At 43.4% G+C, this 18720-nt stretch overlaps 1 protein-coding gene across 1 annotated transcript in view; it reads left to right on the plus strand.

Moving 5' to 3' along the window:
• Positions 1 to 18290, plus strand: part of PSKH2 (protein serine kinase H2) — a 29101-nt gene extending 10811 nt beyond the window's left edge. The window contains 9 exon segments of the mRNA XM_069600353.1: positions 666 to 823; positions 9329 to 9363; positions 9366 to 9455; positions 9458 to 9681; positions 9683 to 9879; positions 9881 to 9986; positions 17991 to 18039; positions 18042 to 18147; positions 18149 to 18290. Of these exon segments, the coding sequence (XP_069456454.1) occupies positions 666 to 823; positions 9329 to 9363; positions 9366 to 9455; positions 9458 to 9681; positions 9683 to 9879; positions 9881 to 9986; positions 17991 to 18039; positions 18042 to 18147; positions 18149 to 18290 (1107 nt within the window).
• The last annotated feature ends 430 nt before the right edge of the window (positions 18291 to 18720 follow it).

Genomic DNA, 18720 nt, shown 5'->3' on the forward strand with positions numbered 1-18720 from the left:
TACAGTCCATGGGGTGGCAAGAGTCAGATGCGACTTAGTGACTAAACCACCACATAATTATTATTACAGTTTCCCCCACGGGTTTTATCCTGGTGTTTGCATAGTGTACTGTGCTTAGTTCTAGGCATCTGGTTTTGCTCAGAGTTTTTGCATTTCAGATGCATCACTGGGAGGGTGTAGCTCATGTCTCTTCCGGCTGCAGGAGCTAGCAGAGTGCCAGACACGGACTAGGGTGCACAACTGACCCGAAAGAGTACAGTGATGTCTTATGCTTGAAATATTACAAGCTCTTAGAGCTTAAAAATAATATGTCTAAAGTTCATGTCATCTTAATATGAGTGAGCTCTGCTTTGGAGACAGGAAAAGTCCTTTAGAGGGAAGCTATACTTTATAAATAGATATAACTTCGTATGTTCACATCCCCATTTCACAGACTGGAAAACTGAGGCTCCTGCCTTCTCCTCCGCTATGCTTTTACCACCTCTAAATCTACTAGGGTAAGTGGTCAGTGTGGATCCAGGCAGCCTGACGTTGGCAAGGCCTCCTTCCCAGCAAGGACTTCTGGGCCGGGCGTTCTGTCCCACCTCCCTTGTGGTTCTGGCAATAAGTGGGTGGCCACCTCCTGCGGAGTAGGCCCTGCTCCCTGCCTTGGCCCTGGGTTGCAGCACCAGCAGGAAGGGGTACCTTCTGGGGCGCCTGCACCAGCCTGGGTGGAGAGAGAGGGTCAAGGCCAAGGCCCCTCTGGAGGACCTCGACCCACAGCGGTGCACAGGATGCAAGCTACCTGCTTTTGTGCCAAGTTCAAGCCCCGGGGCCTCACCAGGTAAATCGCAGTACAGCGCCAGGGGAGCGGCAGGGCTGGAGCATGGCTGAGAAAGGTGACCAGCGACCCAAGGCCTTACCATTCCCCTAGGCTTGCCAGGAACCTAGTGAGAGTTGCTCAGTCGTGTCCGACTCTCTGTGACCCCATGGACTGTATAGTCCATGGAATTCTCTAGGCCAGAATACTGGGGGTGGGTAGCCTTTCCCTTCTCCAGGGGATCTTCCCAGCCCAGCGATGGAACCCAGGTCTCCCACATTGCAGGTGGATTGTCTACCACTTGAGCCACAAGGGAAGCCAGGACCCCAAGGTCTTCTGATAAAAGGCCCCTGACCTCCCTAGATCTCGGCCCCTTTGAGATGTAAATGTTCTACAACCCAGGAATGTCTTTCTCCAGGACTTGGGCCATCCTTTCTTTTGAAATACAATCAAGAAAGATAACATGGAAACGTGTATATTACGAAATATGTGAAGCAGGTCACAGGTCCAGGTTCGATGCATGAGACAGGATGCTCCGGGCTGGTGCACTGGGATGACCCTGAGGGATGGGATAGGGAGGGAGGTGGGAGGGGGGTTCAGGATGGGGGACACGTGTACATCCATGGCGGATTCATGTCAATGTATGGCAAAACCACTACAGTACTGTAAAGTAATTAGCCTCCAATTGAAATAAATAGATTAATTTTAAAAAAATAGATCCTGGAAACAAACCAAAAAAAGAAAGATCCTGGCCTTATGAACCAGTCTCTATGGGAGTCTGGAATCTAACTCCTAGTTTCCTTTCCCCGTGGCCTCTGCTGTTGATAATTTCCTACAAGCTCCCTCCAGCCTTACGCTCTCCTGCCGTGTGTTTCCACAGTTGAGTTCAGCTGTTCTTTCCAGCTCAGTAATGTTGACCTCTATTGCAGTAGTCTGGAATAACACCTTCTTTGTTCTTTTAGCCAGTGTCTCTTTGAAAAGAGTGGGGAGGGCAGAGGATAGGGAAAGTTCTAGACTAAAAGGAAGGAGGAACCGCAAGGAGGAAAGGGAGGGAATCCCTGATCTCAGAGTTCAGGGGTAGGAGGGAGGCCTCCCACCTACACAGCGTCGGGTGGAGGTGGGGCGCAGGGGGATTTGGTGGAGGGGTGTTGTTCCGTGGCACAGCCGTGTCCGACTCTTTGCAACCCCATGGACTGCAGCACACCAGGCTTCCCTGTCCTTTACCATCTCTTGGAGCTTGCTCAAACTCATGTCTGTTGAGTTGAGTCAGTGATGCCATCCAACCATCTCATCCTCTGTTGTCCCCTTCTCCTCCTGCCTTCAGTCTTTCCCAGCATCAGGGTCTTTTCTAATGAGTCAGGTGGTCAAAGTATTGGAGCTTCAGCTTCAGCATCAATGAATGAATAATCCTTCCAATGAATATTCAGGATTGATTTGCTTTAGGATTAATTGGTTGGATCTCCTTGTAGTCCAAGGGACTCTCAAGAGTCTTCTCCAACACCACAGTTGGAGAAGCAACAGTTCAAAAGCATCAACAGCTCAAAAACATCAATTGTTCAGCACTCAGCTTTCTTGATAGTCCAACTCTCACATCCATACATGACCACTGGAAAAACCATAGATGGACCTTTGTTGGCAAAGTAATATCTCTGTTTTTTAATATGCTGTTTAGGTTGATCGTAGCTTTTCTCCCAAGGAGTGTCTTTTGATTTTATGGCTGCAGTCACCATCCACAGTGGCAGCGAGGAGGACCTTACTTCGGATACACTGGGGCTGGGTGTGTGAAGGAGCTTCTGTTGCATTGTACTAGTGTAATAGAAACAGGACTTTGACTCAACTAGGCTTGAGACCCACTCATGTCTTTCATGTCATGTGTCTTTGGGAGTGTTCCTTCGCCTTTTTCTCCTTGTTCAGTTTCCACTCTGTAAAATGGAAGTAATAATAAATACCTGCTTCATAAGAGTGGACTGTAAAAAAGGCAGGACACCAAAGTATTGGTTCCTTTGAACTGTGGTGCTAGAGAAGACTCCTGAAAGTCCCTTGAACAGCAAAGACATCAAACCAGTCAATCTTAATGGAAATCAACTCTGAATACTTGTTGGAAGGACTGATTCTAAAGCTGAAGCTCCAGTATTTTGGTCATTTGATGTGAACAGCCGACTCATTGGAGAAGTCCCTGATGCTGGGAAAGATTGAGGGCAGAAGAAGGGGACATCAGAGGATGAGATAGCTGGATGGCATCACTGATGCAATGGACATGAACTTGGGCAAGCTCCGGGAGATGGTGAGGGACAGGGAGGCCTGGTGTGCTGCAGTCCATGGGGTTGCAAGGAGTCGGACATGACTGAGTCACTGAACAACAACAACATAAGAATGTTGTGAGGTCAGTTCAGTAATATATGTAAATGACTGCCGGGGGCCAGCGTGAGGAACTCCGCCCATGGCAAAGGTCATGAGGAAGGAGGCTTGACATACGCAAAGGCGTGATCAAGCCTCAGGAAACCCCCTGTTCCCGAGCATCTAACCCCAAAACCAGAGTCTGTTTTATGCTCTCACCTACACCTCTGACTTTACGGGGGGCTCTCCCCCATAACCGTTTCTCTCGGAGAAGGAATAAACGTGCAGCTCCAAGGCAATAAAAATTCTTGGGCGTGACAAGAGTGTTTCAGCTTACGGACTCCTCTGAAGGTTATCTAGCCCACCTGTATAGGTTCGTCCGGCCACATGTGATTGTTTACAGCCTCCCAACCTGAGAGGCATGAGATGTTTTAGACTTACTAAAGGCAAATTCTTTTGGGGAGTTGGAAATTATTAGTATAGTGGGTTGGTTAGGAATTATATTGGTGAAGGGTTTTTCATTTGTTGTGCCAATAATTGCTGCTAATTCCCTACCCTGGGTGTGACAAGGGTGTTTCAGGTCAAACCTCTCTGCTGACAGACTAGCTTGTGTGACAGGATTATCCATACTCCTGCCACTATGCACATGATTGTTTACTACCTCTCAACCATAAATAGCACAGAGAGTTTTGGAGTATTTTGAGAGTCTTAATTAGCATAGGGCTTTTTCTTCTTGTTGAGTCAATGATTGCCGCCAGGCCTCCATATCCTTAGGCACCTGGGAATACATTAATTCAGGTATTTGGAATATAGAAAAGGAAATATAGTAGTTTTTAAGGTTAGCAATACTAGACTTTTCGAGTTAATGAATTTTCTCTTTTGTAATAGATCACTGTACTTTGTTATAAATCACTGTGTCCTTGCTATGTAAAACTGTAACTTTATCACTATCTTAAGACTAAATAGATCTTAAGGGGAGCATTGGTGAGAGGATTTTCATTTGTTGGGCTGATGTTTGCTGCTAAATCTCCATGTTCCCTGCCCTTATAACGAATATAACTAACATACAGGAGAAATAAGCATTAACCTTTAAGCATATAGGAGAAATAAGTATTAACCTTTAAGATTAATCATGTTAACCTTGGGTTAAATAAATTCCTTTCTTGATTGTAACTCACTACACCCTCACCCTATAGGAATGCAACTTTATTTGGAGGGTGGTGCCTGGTTTAAGAAAAAACACCCTTGGAAAAAATAAGTTTTTTGGTTATCAGAAAGAAAGGATCATAAAATGTCAGCGGGTCTCATGGCCAGAAGATGATGTAATATTCCTAAGACCTTTTTTTTTTTTACATTTATGTGAAGCACCTGATTTTGATAAAGGTCAGGACTGCTGACCCCCGCGTGACTCTGTATTCATCCCTATGTGTAACAAGAGGCATATAAGCAAACCCAAAAATAAAGAAATTGGATCAGTTTCCAGAAAGACTGATTCCCCCATGTCGCTTCTTTCTTGCTCCCGTTTTTCTGGCTGAATTCCCATCTGGAGCATGGATGCTATTCCACATAATCCAAGTTATTCAGCCTCTTTTTCTCCACTAATCTTCCTACTACACTATCCGTTTCTAATCTCTCTCTATATCTGTAATTAAATATGTATTTTTCCAAGGATACCGACTCCGTCCCCACCTTCGAATCACCCTGGATCCACCAGGGCTGGACCCTGGCAAATGACGGTGCACATCCTCCTGTAATATTATTGTCTTCTTAAGGTAAAGGAAATCGTTCCTGAGTGTTCATTGGAAGGACTGATGCTGAAGCTGAAACTCCAATACTTTGGCCATGTGATGCAAAGAGCTGACTCATTTGAAAAGACCCTGATGCTGGGAAAGATTGAAGACAGGAGGAGAAGGGGATGAAAGAGGATGAGATGGTTGGATGGCATCACTGACTCAATGGACATGAGTTTGAGTGGACTCTGGAAGTTTGTGATGGACAGGGAGGCCTGGCTTGCTGCAATTCATGGGTTCACCAAGAGTCGGACACAACTGAGCAACTGAACTGAACTGAACTGAACTGATTGAGTGGTTTGACGGTGTCAGTCACTGCTGTAAGTCTTTAATAGGAACTTTCTTCCTCTTCTTCAGATGGTGATTGCAGCTAGGAAATTAAAAGATGCTTACTCCTTGGAAGCAAAGTTATGACCAACCTAGATAGCATATTCAAAAGCAGAGACCTTACTTTGCCAACAAAGGTCCGTCTAGTCAAGGCTATGGTTTTTCCAGTGGTCATGTATGGATGTGAGAGTTGTACCATGAAGAGAGCTGGGCCTTGAAGCATTGATGCTTTTGAACTGTGGTGTTGGAGAAGACTCTTGAGAGTCCCTTGGACTGCAAGGAGAGCCAACCAGTCCATTCTAAAGATCAGTCCTGGGTGTTCTTTGGAAGGACTGATGCTAAGGCTGAAACTCCAATACTTTGGCCTCCTGATGTGAAGGACTGACTCATTGGAAAAAACCCTAATGCTGGGAAAGATTGAAGGCAGGAGGAGAAGGGGATGACAGAGGATGAGATAGTTGGATGGCATCACTGACTCAATGGACATGAGTTTGGGCAGCTCTGGGAGCTGGTGATGGACAGGGAGGCCTGGTGTGCTGTAGTCCCTGGGGTATCAAAGAGTCTGATTTGACTGAGCGACTGAACTGAACTGAAGGTAGACATAAGATTTAACTGACACGTAAGTAATGAGCAAGGAAGGCCAGCCGGTTGGTTGGCCTCAGAAGAAATTTTGTCAGAGTGCCCCGGGCTGGCCACGTGGAGGACAGTCATCACGGAATCCTCTCCATTCTGCAGCATTTGGAGGAACACAGATGTGGAGGCCCGACTGGATTCTAGCTCTGGGGTTATTTGCTTGCTTCTTCACAGTGTTCTGACCAGAGTCTATGCAGAGCCTCTTCTTGCCCTCCACTGGAAGTTCTGGCACAAAGATGACTTGATGATTAGTCTAGTATCTGCTAAGCTTAGAGAGGAACAAAGTTGGCTGATGCAGCTGAACTTGAATTAGAAAGGACGTGGGATCCTGTCAAGCCTGAAATGGCTGGGTGGCATCTCTGGCCATTCCTAGCCAAGGGGTTCTGGGCTCGTGTTTATCTACCCTTGTAACTCAGCTCCTTCTATGAAAGCATCGTAGAAGGAGAGGATCTCAATACTGGAAAGACTTTAGAGACTAACTCAAGGCTCTTTTTAGCCAGCGAGGAGTTGAGCCCCAGAAGATTAAGTGACTTGTCCAGGTTGGTGGCAGTATTAGGTCTAGAAAACAATTGTCTTTCCTCTCTGTTGTGAGCCTGCAGGGAGAGATAGATGATAGAATTTAAGTCTGACTATCTTTACTTTCTTTTTGGGAATTCATTACAATTGTTTCTGTCAAATAGGTATTATTGTCTTTTCCATTTAAAAAAAAATCATGTTCAGAAAATTCCCAGTTTGTAGCAGCTGAGGTCAAAGTAATAATTTGTTTCCTATAATCTCTGAGATGATGACCCAAAAACTACCTTTGGGGATGCTTTGTGGGAGGGTGGGCATGGAAGGTGGGAGTGGAGGCGGTGGGCTAGCCTTGTAGATGTATTCTCCCATGCCTGATTCCTTTCTTAATGCTTTAAAAATACAAGTGATAATTGGAAATAATAAGCATTCAGTGACTGCGTCTCTCATTCAACATTTATTGCGGTCCCCTCTGTGTCAGGCACTGTACAAGATATAGCCACCCGAATCATAAAAATAGTCACCATCCTCATAAAAAAGTCACCATTCATGGCCATAAGTGGCTCACAAGCAAGGCCACAGCTTCCAACTTGTTATGGGACGTTTGTTTTCTAAAACCATTTATTTCCACAACTCTAAAATTTGGCTTAAAGCTTGCCATTTCTTCCAATGCCAAATTATTAGCATTTTTTCCAAACTGTTGGAATATAAAAGCCTGTAACAGTGTTGAATAAAGCTTCTTTTATTTGAGTAAGAGTGTGGTTCCTCAGAAATGGTAATTTCTGATAGCTGATGATTAATCCTATGAGCAAATGAATTTTCCTGCAGTTTTGAGGGCAGAGTGATAAATTAGTATTTGCAAAATCTTTCATCCACTTTAGAGGTAATGTGTTCATCTGCAAACCAACAGAATTTGAAATGCTCGTGATTATCTTCAAAATCACACTGGGAGTGCATGCGAATAAAAATAACAGAGTTGGCACGAGAAGAAGGGGCAGAATCCATTTATGATCGCTAAATTGCTATCTGTTTTGATAAGGTAATTGGCCAGAAAATTAAATGCACTGTATAGAACAAAGCTATTTCCTGTAAGCTGGTACAGCCAAAGGCCATTTTTATTCAGCAAGCACAGGAATACAAGGAATAAGTAAGTGGATCAAACCAAAAAGAGATTAGAGGAAGAATAAATTCAAAAAGAAATAAGATTATTTAAAGTACAGGTTGATATCTGCATTTGAATCTTTGGTATTGAGTATGTGTCTAAAAAAATTATCTTTTCCCTGCATCCCGCATGAGTACATTTCGTTTGTTGAAATCCCTACTTGGGAGAAATTTTAATAAAGTGGGGAAAGCACCGAATTATGATGCAGGTAAAGACACCTGGGTTCTAGACCCCACTCCACAGCTTAACCAATCAGCTAACCCGATCTTCAAATGGCTTCATTGCTAAAATGAGAGACTGGATGAAATCATTCTCTAATATTCTTTCCAGCTGTAAAATCATGATTCTAAGTCAAGCGCTTTCTCAACATTTCTTAGATAAAGATAGAAGATTAAATTCTGATAGGATTCTTAAATTTACATAGACTTTAACACAGATAATTCAAGTTGAAGAGCCCTAGCTTTTGAAATCCATTTGACTTCCTGGCCTTTCTGAGAGATGATTACTTTCCACATTACTGACACACATCCGAGGTTAAAATTCTGTTGGCTCCTTAAATATTGCAAGTGCAGAGGAGTCTTTGGGGAAACAATGAGAGCTGCTGGCCGCAGGGTGGTCCTGATACTGCCCCTCCCATCTTCCGAAAGCTGCCCTTTCAATAGCACAGCCACGTTGACTTTCTCAGCGGTCACCTAGGAAGGAGCATCTCCGGCGAGAACTTGAGCAAAATACGAAAGGTTGCTGGGACTGAGAGCTCACAGTCAAGCCTGAGGAAGCCTACTGCTTGTACCCTGCCTCCTGATACCGTTTCCTCCCTCTTTAGAGACGTTATTATTAGGACCAAACTGAAGCTAGGACAGGCTCTAAGGGGCAGGCTAGGCCTGAGGTTTAGTCTCTAGGAAAGCTGAGGCACTGGGAACTCCCGCAGGCAGCGTAGCTCGACCAATCAGAAAAATCCCCATAGCGCCCCCACCCGCGCCAGACCTGAGCTAATCCGGATAGGGATGCGAGGTTTAAAAGTCCCGGGTGCGCGTACAGTTTAACCAATCAGCTATGCTGTTACAGGAACAAAGAACCGTCTGTATAAAAGTAGAAGTGATTCAGAGCTCGGGGCTCTCGTCAAGACTCCACTGCGCTGGATGAGACTTGAGCCCTAGCTTGAGCTAGCAATAAACCCCTTTATGCTTTTGCATTGCTCTGGATGTCTTATTCTCTCAGTTTTGGGGACTCGGACACTGGGCATAACAGTTATAAATAGGACTAAGTTTATTTTTTATTTTCTCCACCTGGTTTGGTGGTTGCTGTTGCAGAATGATAAACATAAAGAGTTGGAGGGAGGAGGGAAAATGCTAGGTGGAAGTCCCAAAATTATTCAAGGAAAATTTGGAGCAACACATTTGAAGGAATTAGATTTAAATTCCATCTATTGCAACTGTATAGCCTTGGGAAATCACTTAACTTTTTAATATCACCCAGCAGGAATTTTATTGGATAAAATTTAAAACAAAGATCATAACACATAAAAAATGTGTAATAAATGGTAGTTATTGTTATTAAGGTTGTTTGTCTTTCTGCCGACTAATTACTTTTTATCCCTTGCCTCCGTTTCAAAAGAGGATTTGAGGGGGAGTTTAAAAATAATGAACACAAGTAAGGAAAATGGATGAGGGAATGTAAAGCTAGAAAAATTGATGCAAAACATTGAATTAAATCATTTTGAAAATCATCACTTGAGAGGATAGCAGATTCATTTGACTTTTCTTCCAACAGATATGATATCAAGACTTTTATTGGGACTGGCAGTTTCAGGAGGTGGTCAGGGTGGAGCTGAAGACCACCAAGAAACCTTTTGCAATACAAGTGATGGAAACCAGAATGAGAGAAGGCAGAGAGGTGTGTAGTCTGAGCTGCCTCTCCTATGGGGGGTTAGCCACCGTTCCATCATCCAGCTCCTGGAGATCTTTGGGGCCCGAGATCGAGTTTACATGGTGGTGGGGTTGGGTCCAGAAAGGGAGTTCTTTGATCGACTCATCACTCAGGGATCCTTTACAGAGCAGGACGCTGTCAGAATCCCCCACGTGGTTGCTGATGGCATGAGGTATGTGCATGCATCAAGAATAACTCAACAGGGACCTAAAGCCTGAAAAACTCTTGCACGATCACCCAGGAGTAGACTCAAACATTTTAACCACAGACTTTGATTTGGCACACTCTAGGAACAAAGTGGGTGACTGGACAGTGAGGATGTTCTGTGGGACCCCAGAGTACATAGCTCCCAAAGTTTTGCTGAGAAAACCCTGTACCAGCACAGCTGATGTGTGGACTAATCGGGTATGTGTTACTTGGCAGATCCCTGTCTTTTGACGATGAAAGCCATGTGAGGCTTTACGGGAAGATTCTGAAAGGCAAAGATAGTTATACAGGAGAGGTAAGAGCTCAGTCTCCTGCTATTGACTTGGTCTTGAATAGATTTTCTTTTCAAAGAAATTAACGTGCTTTATTTGGGGTTGTGCGGGGTCTTTGTTGCTGCATGCGGGCTTCCTCTGGCTGCCGTGCGCAGGCTTTTACTGAGGTGGCTGCAATGTTGCACAGCACAGGCTTCGGTGCGTGGGTTTCAGTGGCTGCAGCGCGCAGGCTCAGCCGTCGTGCCTTGTGGGCTCCAGAGCTCAGGCTCAGGAGCTGCGGTGCGTGGGCCTCGCTACCCCGCGGCATGCGGAATCTTCCCTACGCAGGGTTTGAACTGGTGTCCCCTGCACTGGCGGGCAGTGGAACAGCGTTTCTCAATTTCAACACTATTGTTGTTTGCAGCGGGATGATTCTTTACTGGAGGGGGTGGGGAGAGCGGTGGGGTCTGGCTGTCCTGGGTGCAGTAGGATGCTAAGCCTACCAAACAGGTACCAGGAGGCACACCACCAGCAGAGTCTCCCAGATACTGGCATCTAGAAGCTACACGAGATACACACCTTCCCAAAGTCGTGACAGTTAAAATTGTCCTCAGACATTCTCAAATGGCCCCCATGGGGCAAAAACCACTCCTGATTGACAGCCATGTCTCAAGGTAGCAAAGGGCCTCAATGACTGAGCTGTCTGTGGCTAGCCCGTAACGTTGACAGTCAAGTAGGTAAGTGAGTTTGCCATGTCTTAAGACTTCATGCAGAGCCTGAGCCCCTGTGTAGACTAATGTGTACCCAGAAGCTCAGGGTGATGCTTGGGTGTATGGTGAGACATTTTCCGCCTTGATTCTAGAGGATCCAAGCCCTCTGTGAGATGTAGTGTTTTCTCAAATATTTAACCTTATAGTTTGTGTAAAATATTTATCCGTTGTTTAAACTTGGAACTCCCAGTGCTTAGGAATCTGTTAACTTTTCATTGTTTTGTTTAGGGAAGGAAGGTTGCCAATGCCTCTGTGTGGGAATCCTGACAAAACAGGAGATTTACTTCTTATTGAGCAAGTAACCAAATTTATTTTATGTTTAATGATGAAAGGGCTTTTTTTTCCCTCATATGGAAAAGTATTGATAGCTTGATCGTACATACTTAAAGTCTAACATCTATATGTATAACATCTTAAGCACAATCAAAAGTTCAATAGCAAATTGAAAAATAATATTTTCTATCCTCTTGCAGATTTAATGTCTTATTGTACATGTATTTGTTTGAATACAAATTGGTAATTAAGAACAGAGATTTACACAGGGAGGTAGGAAAGGATGGACAGAATTCACAGACAACGCAGATCATGAGAAGCTTTAAAAGAATGACTAGCTTCACTAATGCCCAAAGAAATGCAAATGAAGACAACCATATCTTTTCTTTGTCTTTCAAGTTGATAAATTTTTTTTTTAAGTGCTCAATTTTACTCATTGCTGCTAAGAGTACTAAGGGATTAGCCCTCTTATCCACTGTTGGTAGGGGAAGAATTGTTACAGATTTCTTGAAAAGTAATTTGAAAGATACATCTAGAACAGAGACTGCAGCCATGAAATTAAAAGACACTTGCTCCTTAGTAGGAAAGCTATGACAAACCTAGACATCGTATTAAAAATCAGAGACATCATTTCGCTAACAAAGGTCCATGTAGTCAAAGCTGTGGTTTTTCCAGTAGTTATGTATGATGTGAGAATTGGACCATAAACAAGGCTGAGTGCCAAAGAATTGTTGCTTTTGAACTGTGGTGTTGGAGAAGACTCTTTAGAGTCCCTTTGATTAATTTGCATATATTGAAGAATCCTTGCATTCTTGGTGTAAATTCCACTGGATCATGTTGTATGACCCTTTAAATATGTTCTTGGATTTTGTTTGCTAGTATCTTCTTGAGGATTTTTGTAGAGAGATTTTTATGTTCATCAGTGATATTGGCCTGTAATTTTCATTTTTTGTGGCATCTTTGTCTGGTTTTGGTATCGGGGTGATGGTTGCCTCATAGAAAAAGTTTGAGAGTGTTCTTCCTTTTGCAATTTTTGGAAGAGTTGAGCATGGTAGGTATTGTCTCTTCTCTAAACATTTGATAGAATTCACCTGTGAAGCCATCTGGTCCTGGACTTTTTTGTTGGAAGATTTAAAATTACAGTTTCAATTTCAGTGCTTGTGATCTATCTGTTTATATTTCCTGATTCTTTCTGGTTCAGTCTTAGAAGATTGATACCTTTCCAAAAATTCTTCCATCTCTTCCAGGCTGTCAACTTTATTGGCATATAGTTGCTACAGCAGTCGCTTATGATCCTTTGTGCTTCCATGGTGTCAGTTATGATTTCTCCTTTCTCATTTCTAATTTTATTGAGCTATCTCTCTTTTTTCTTAAAGAGTCTGGCTAAAGGTTTATCAATTTTTTTTATCATCTCAAAAAACTAACTTTTACTTTTACTGATCTTTGATATTAGTTTCTTCATTTTTATTTCATTTATTTCTGCTCTGACCTTTATGATTTCGTTCTTTCTACTGACTTTGGGTTTTCTTTGTTCTTCTTTCTCAGGTTGTTTTAGGTGTAGGGTTGGATTGTTTACTTGAGATTTTTCTTGTTTCTTGAGGTGAGGTTGAACTGATCTAAACTTCCCTCTTAGAACTGCTTTTGCCTCCCATAGGTTTAGGGTCATCATATTTTCACTGGCATTTGTTTCTAGGTATTTCTGTTTCTTTAGTCCTTTGATTTCTGCAGTAGTCACCTGGTTATTTAGCTACACACTGTCTAGTTTCCATGTATTTGTGTTTTTTAAAGATTGCTTTACTGTAATTGATTTCTAATTTCATAGCATTGTGGTCAGAAAAGATGCGTGATACAATTTCAGTTGTCTTAAATTTTCCAAGGCTTGATTTGTGACCCAAAATGTGGTCTATCCTGAAGAATTGAGAAGAAAGTTTATTCTGCTGCTTTTGGGTGGAGTGTGCTATAAATATCAGTTAAATCTATCCGGTCTATTGTGTTAGTTAAAGCTTGTATTTCCTTATTTATTTTCTGTCTGGATGCTCTGTCGATTGGTGTCAGAGGGCTCTCAGAGTCCTACACTACTGTTCTGTTACTGTCAATTTCTTCTTTTATGGTTGTTGGCATTTGCTTTATGTATTTAGGGGTTCCTATGTTGGGTGCACAAATGTGTATAATTGTTATATCTTCTTGGATTGATCCTTTTAAAAAATAATTTGATTTTTTGCGTTCATGTCTGGCTGTGCTGAGTCTCTGCTGCTGCACGGGCCTTTCTCTACTTGCAGCGCACAGGCCCCCTCATTTCAGCAGCTTCTCTTGTTGCAAAGCACAGGCTTCAGGGCGCTTGGGTTTCAGGACCTGCAGTGTGTGAGCTCAGTGGCTGCAGCTCCTGGGCTCTAGAGCGCAGGCTCAGCGGTTGTGACATACAGGCCTAGTTGCTCCACGGCACGTGGGCTCTTCCTGGATTCGGAATCTGCGTCTCCTGCACGGGCAGGCAGATCCTTTACCACCGAGCCATCAGGGAAGCCCTGCCCAACCCTTTTAGCTTCAGTGCTTTCTATATAAGTGAGGAGCTGAAAGCATCCTTCCTTTAACGTCAAGAGCCTCTTCAGTTCAGTCCAGTCGCTCAGTCGTGTCCGACTCTTTGCGACCCCATGGACTGCAGCACGCCAGGCTTCCCTGTCCATCACCAACTCCCAGAGCTTACTCAAACTCCTGTCCATCGAGTCGGTGATGCCATCCAACCATCTCATCCTCTGTCACCCCCTTGTCCTCCTGCCCTCGATCTTTCCCAGGAATCTGTCCCGTTGCTCCCAATTTCTTCTATTTCTCCAAAGCTACCAGTGCGATTTCTAATACTTGCAGTTTTCTGCCTTCTTTGTTGTTGTTTTGTACAATTTAGCTAGTTTCTATTACAGAGAAACAGGCACAGATAAGGACAGGGACAAGAAAGGCGAAAAAGGCCCACATTGCTCATGAATATTACGATGTGCTTGTAACTAACTGGAGGAGCCTCAGATAAAAGCAAAGGGCTGTCTCTGTATATGGTTCATTGCCTCTTCACACAGAATGGTGTTTTTTAGTTTTGAGGGCACATATTTGTCACAGCAATAGTGAGTGGAATAGGTCTGAGAACTTTTGGACAGTTTTCATCTTCTAGCCCTCTAAATGTTGTCAGTGAAATGTATCTATAAAGAGTCACGTGGTGATTTAATAGTAACTAGAACAAGAGCAACAGCAATCTAGGTAATATTTTGTACTTCGGAAATAATTTTTCACATACTTTATTACTTTGGTTCTAACAGCAAATCTTTTATTTTATTTATCTATTTATTTTTCTTTTTCGATATTTCTTATGTATTAGCCTGCGCTGGGTCTCAGTCGTGGCATGCGAGACCTTCCCTGCATCACATGAGATCTTTCTTTGCAGTGCACAGACTCTCTTGTGGGGACGCAGGGGCTCCAGAGCTCGCCAGCTCAGTAGTTGTGGCCCGTGGGCTTAGTTGCTCTGTGGCACGTGGGATCTTAGTTCCCAGACCAGGGATCGAACCTGCATCTCCTGCGTTGCAAGGATTCTTAACCACTGGACCCCCAGGGGAGTCCCCTAACGGCAATCTTATGAAAGAGAGTTGGTGATCCCCACTTTTCTGGTGCAGGAACTGAGACCTTGCTGTTCAGAGTTGAGTGTGGCCGCTCAGCCTCTCTGATCCAGACCCACTGACCTCAGTCCCCAGCTCTCTCCGCGTTCCGGCGGGTTGCCAGGCCAGTTGACAGTGCTGTCTTCCTGAGGCTGAGGAGAAACGCCAAATGGGAAGTTTCAGGCCCAAGAGTGGACATGGCCAACTCTTAGAAGAGAAATGATGCACAGTGGCCATCACGTGGGTGTGAAAGCTGCTGATGGGGCTGAATGACCTCACCAGGTGACAGTGGTCCAGAGGAGGAATCTGATTAAACCTGTGATCCCACGAAACTGATCGTTTTGTGTCAGTCAAGAAGTTTGAGCATGCATGCTGTTTTTATGCATTTCTAGAATATATACATGCATGTATACTAGCCTGTTTTGTACTTTATGAAACATAGACAAAAATAAAATTTAGATTAAGAAGATACAAATGTAGTAGACATTCTGACATTTTTTTCATTGTGCTTGTTGTTTTCTAATATGCAATGTGAAATCGTCTTCTGTATACTCTCCAGCTGTTCTTTATGGCTCAGGGATTCTGTAATTTATAACCTGTGTTTGAATAATGAGCTTTGTCTGAAGAATTTTTGTCCAGAACACCAGTTACCTTATTTTCTGCATTTTCAATGTATATTCATTTGGTTATCTTAATGAGCTCTCCATAAGTCTCACTGCGCTTATTTTGTATTCTTTCCAGGTTTCAGTGGCTTGTCTCATTGTAATGTTCCACTGAAGACAAATGATTTAACTTTAAGTAGCAGAGAAGGCAATGGCACCCCGCTCCAGTACTCTTGCCTGGAAAATCCCATGGACGGAGGAGCCTGGCGGGCTGCAGTCCATGGGGTCGCTGAGAGTAGGGCACGACTGAGTGACTTCACTTTCACTTTTCACTTTCATTCATTGGAGAAAGAAATGGCAACCCACTCCAGTATTCTTGCCTGGAGAATCCCAGGGACGGAGGAGCCTGGTAGGCTGCCATCTATGGGGTCACACAGAGTCGGACACGACTGAAGCAACTTAGCAGTAGCAGCAGCAGCCTTCAACCCAGATAAATATGTATGGATCCTGGACCAAATAAATGTCTAGTCAGAATCAGAGGACATGGCATCATGAGTCAGCCACTGACACGTTTGGTCTAGACTTGCAAGGTTTATGTTTGATTTTCCCTGTGTTTGAGTATTTGGCAAACACATTCATTTATTTCAAGAATTTTATTTTGGGGAAAAATATTTCTCGTAGGTCATCTATCTAAATAAACTGAGTGGGTAAAAGAGAAAAGTAATTCCTTTACTGGTTTCTTTGATCCAAAATTTCAGAATGCTAAGAGGTTGTAATGTTTATGTATGGAATTTAATTTTTTTTCCCCACAAGAACAAAGACAATATTTTGCAGGGATTCCCGTATTTATCTTGAGATTTACAATTAAAAAAATACACACGAACTAGAAATTGTTGTTTGAGATATAGCAAATATATGGGCAGTTTTCTCAATCTCTCTCCTTTGTAGATGAGGAGGGATACAAAATCGTAGTGTTCCACTCTCCCCCACCCCCACCCCCCCGGCCCCCTCAGATACATGCTCATTGGTAGGTAACAGAAAAGGAGTTTGAGAAAAAGCACCTGCCCTTTTGTCCCCGTTCTCAGAAAAGTCACTGTGATTTTCTGCCATTGCACAGACGTGCAAACGCTGTAGACTTTGCCAGAATGTCCCTGAAACCTCAAATAGCTGAATGCACATGGCATATCCCTGCTACAGGCGGGATTGCCCTTGCAGGCAGCCCAGTGGCGCAGTGAGGCCTCCTGTGCTCAGAGGAAATGCACTGTGGTGGGCTCTCCCCGGAAGCCCCCTTCTCTCTCCACACTGGAGATGTAGGCGTAGTAAGTCCAGAGTAAGCTCTCTCCTTGTTGCTGTTGCTTTGTTTTTATTTTTTAGTTGGAGGAAAATCGCTTGGTAATGGTGTGTTGGTTTCTGCCGTGTAACAGTGCAAATCAGCCGTAATTAGACATATATCACCGCCCCCTTGCGCTTTCCTCCACGCCCCCGCCCGGGTCCTCGGAGAGCGCCAGGCTGGGCTTCCTGTGTTAAACAGCAGCTTCCCGCCGCAGTCCCTTTTCTGCATGGTTGCGTCTATGTGTCGATGCTGCTCTCTCCCGTTTTGAATTCTCCCACGCTCTCCCTCTCCAGTGTGTACAAGTCCGTTCCTTACGTCTTCATCTCCATTCCTTCCCTGCCAGTAAATAGCTTTAGCAGCGCCATATTTCTAGATTCCATATATATGCGTGTGTGCGTGCTTAGTCGCTTCAGTCGTGTCCAACTCTCTGCGACCCTGTGGACCATGGCCTGCCAGGCTCCTCTGTCCCTGGGATTCTCCAGACAATACTGGAGTAGGTTGCCATTTCCTTCTCCACCATATACATGCATTAATGTACAATATTTTCTCTTTCTGACTTAACTTCACTCTGTGTAATAGGCTCTAAGTTCATCCGCCTCATGGAACTGACTCAAATTCACTCTTTTTTCAAGGCTGAGTAATATTCCAGTGTATGTATGCACCATATCGTCTTTACCCATTCGTCTGTGGGTGGATATCTAGGTAGCTGCCATGTCCTGGCTATTGTAAATAGTGATGCAGCGAACGCTGGGGTATATGTGTCTTTCAGAATTGTGGCTGTCTCAGCGTATATGCCTAGTTCTGGGATTGCTGGGTCATATGGTAGATATCCTCCTAGTTTTTAAAGGAATCTCCTTTCTGTTCTTCACAATGGCTGAATCAGTTTGCATTCCCACCAACAATGCGGGAGGGTTCCCTTTTCTCCATATAGTAAGCTTTCAAAAGGAGAGAAATCTGATGATTTCCCAGTCCATTCCACTTTCCACTCTGACTCATTCTTGGAGTCACAGGGACTCTCTGACATGACCACAAAGGGATAAATGCTCACCTAACATTTGTTGGTGGAGTTCACCAGTAACGGCTGCTTCACTTTGTCCTGCTCGTGTGAAAGGATGTGGGGACTTTCATTGCTGATGGCAGCACACTGGACAGATTTTGGAAAAGAACTCTCATTCTTTAGAGAGTTGAAAGAGAATTTTTTTGTTTATGTTTTTCTTTCACTAAAAAGAATGAGTTTTTTTGTCTTTTTCAAAAGTGGATTTTTAGGCTCACTATATATTTGATGACATGATCTTTGAGTGGCTTATTTGAAGAAGTCATTTGAACTTGATAAGCTTTGATTTTTATAATTAAAAACATAATTCTATATATGTGTTTGTGTATATGTGTGTTTGTTTTATTATTTTATTCTATTTTACCTGCTTACTTTTCCTCTCAGCCTTGGCCAGGTTTTTTATACTGGGTGAAGAACTTTATAGGCAAACTGGTGATTTGGGGGGTAATCATCGCTTGTCAGCTGGGCAGGCCTGGAACCATTCCTGGGTCATCACCATGGCTGTAGGGTCTTCCATGAAGACTCTTCAAGGGTCATTTCCTGGAATCTCATCAGGGCGCATCTCCCCATCCACAGAGTCCTGGATCTGCACAGTCTTCGAAGGCATATTCTTATCACAAATTAAGGCATACGTGGAGCAAGAGAAGCTTAATGGTAGAAGAATCACCACAATCTGTACTTTAGTGAGTAGATGACCTTTAACTCACTTTATCCAATTTTAAACCAGATACATTGACTTCATAAGTAGCGTTAGATCAATAGGGACCATTTCATCATGGTTAAGGCACCCTAAAGTTCCAGAGATCTGAGGGCATATGATTATTATTGGATAATGGTGACCTTCATTTTTAACATTTTTATCTGCAGTTGTTCCATATAAAAATATACAATTCTCCAAAATATACTACTGTAAAAGATGACTCATACCTTCATAAAATAGGAAATAGTAGATAAATCTGTTAATAATTGATGAATTAAATAAAATATGAGATTATAGGCAAAAGGGATAAATATGTGAGGGAATGCTGAATCAGAGATGTAGTGGGCATGGTTAGATATGGGGAATAAATGCACTTGTTCTGAAATTACTGATTTATAGTTAAGACCAGTATAT

This window comes from Ovis canadensis, chromosome 9, assembly GCF_042477335.2.
Source record: "Ovis canadensis isolate MfBH-ARS-UI-01 breed Bighorn chromosome 9, ARS-UI_OviCan_v2, whole genome shotgun sequence".
Classification (NCBI taxonomy): Eukaryota; Metazoa; Chordata; class Mammalia; order Artiodactyla; family Bovidae; genus Ovis; species Ovis canadensis.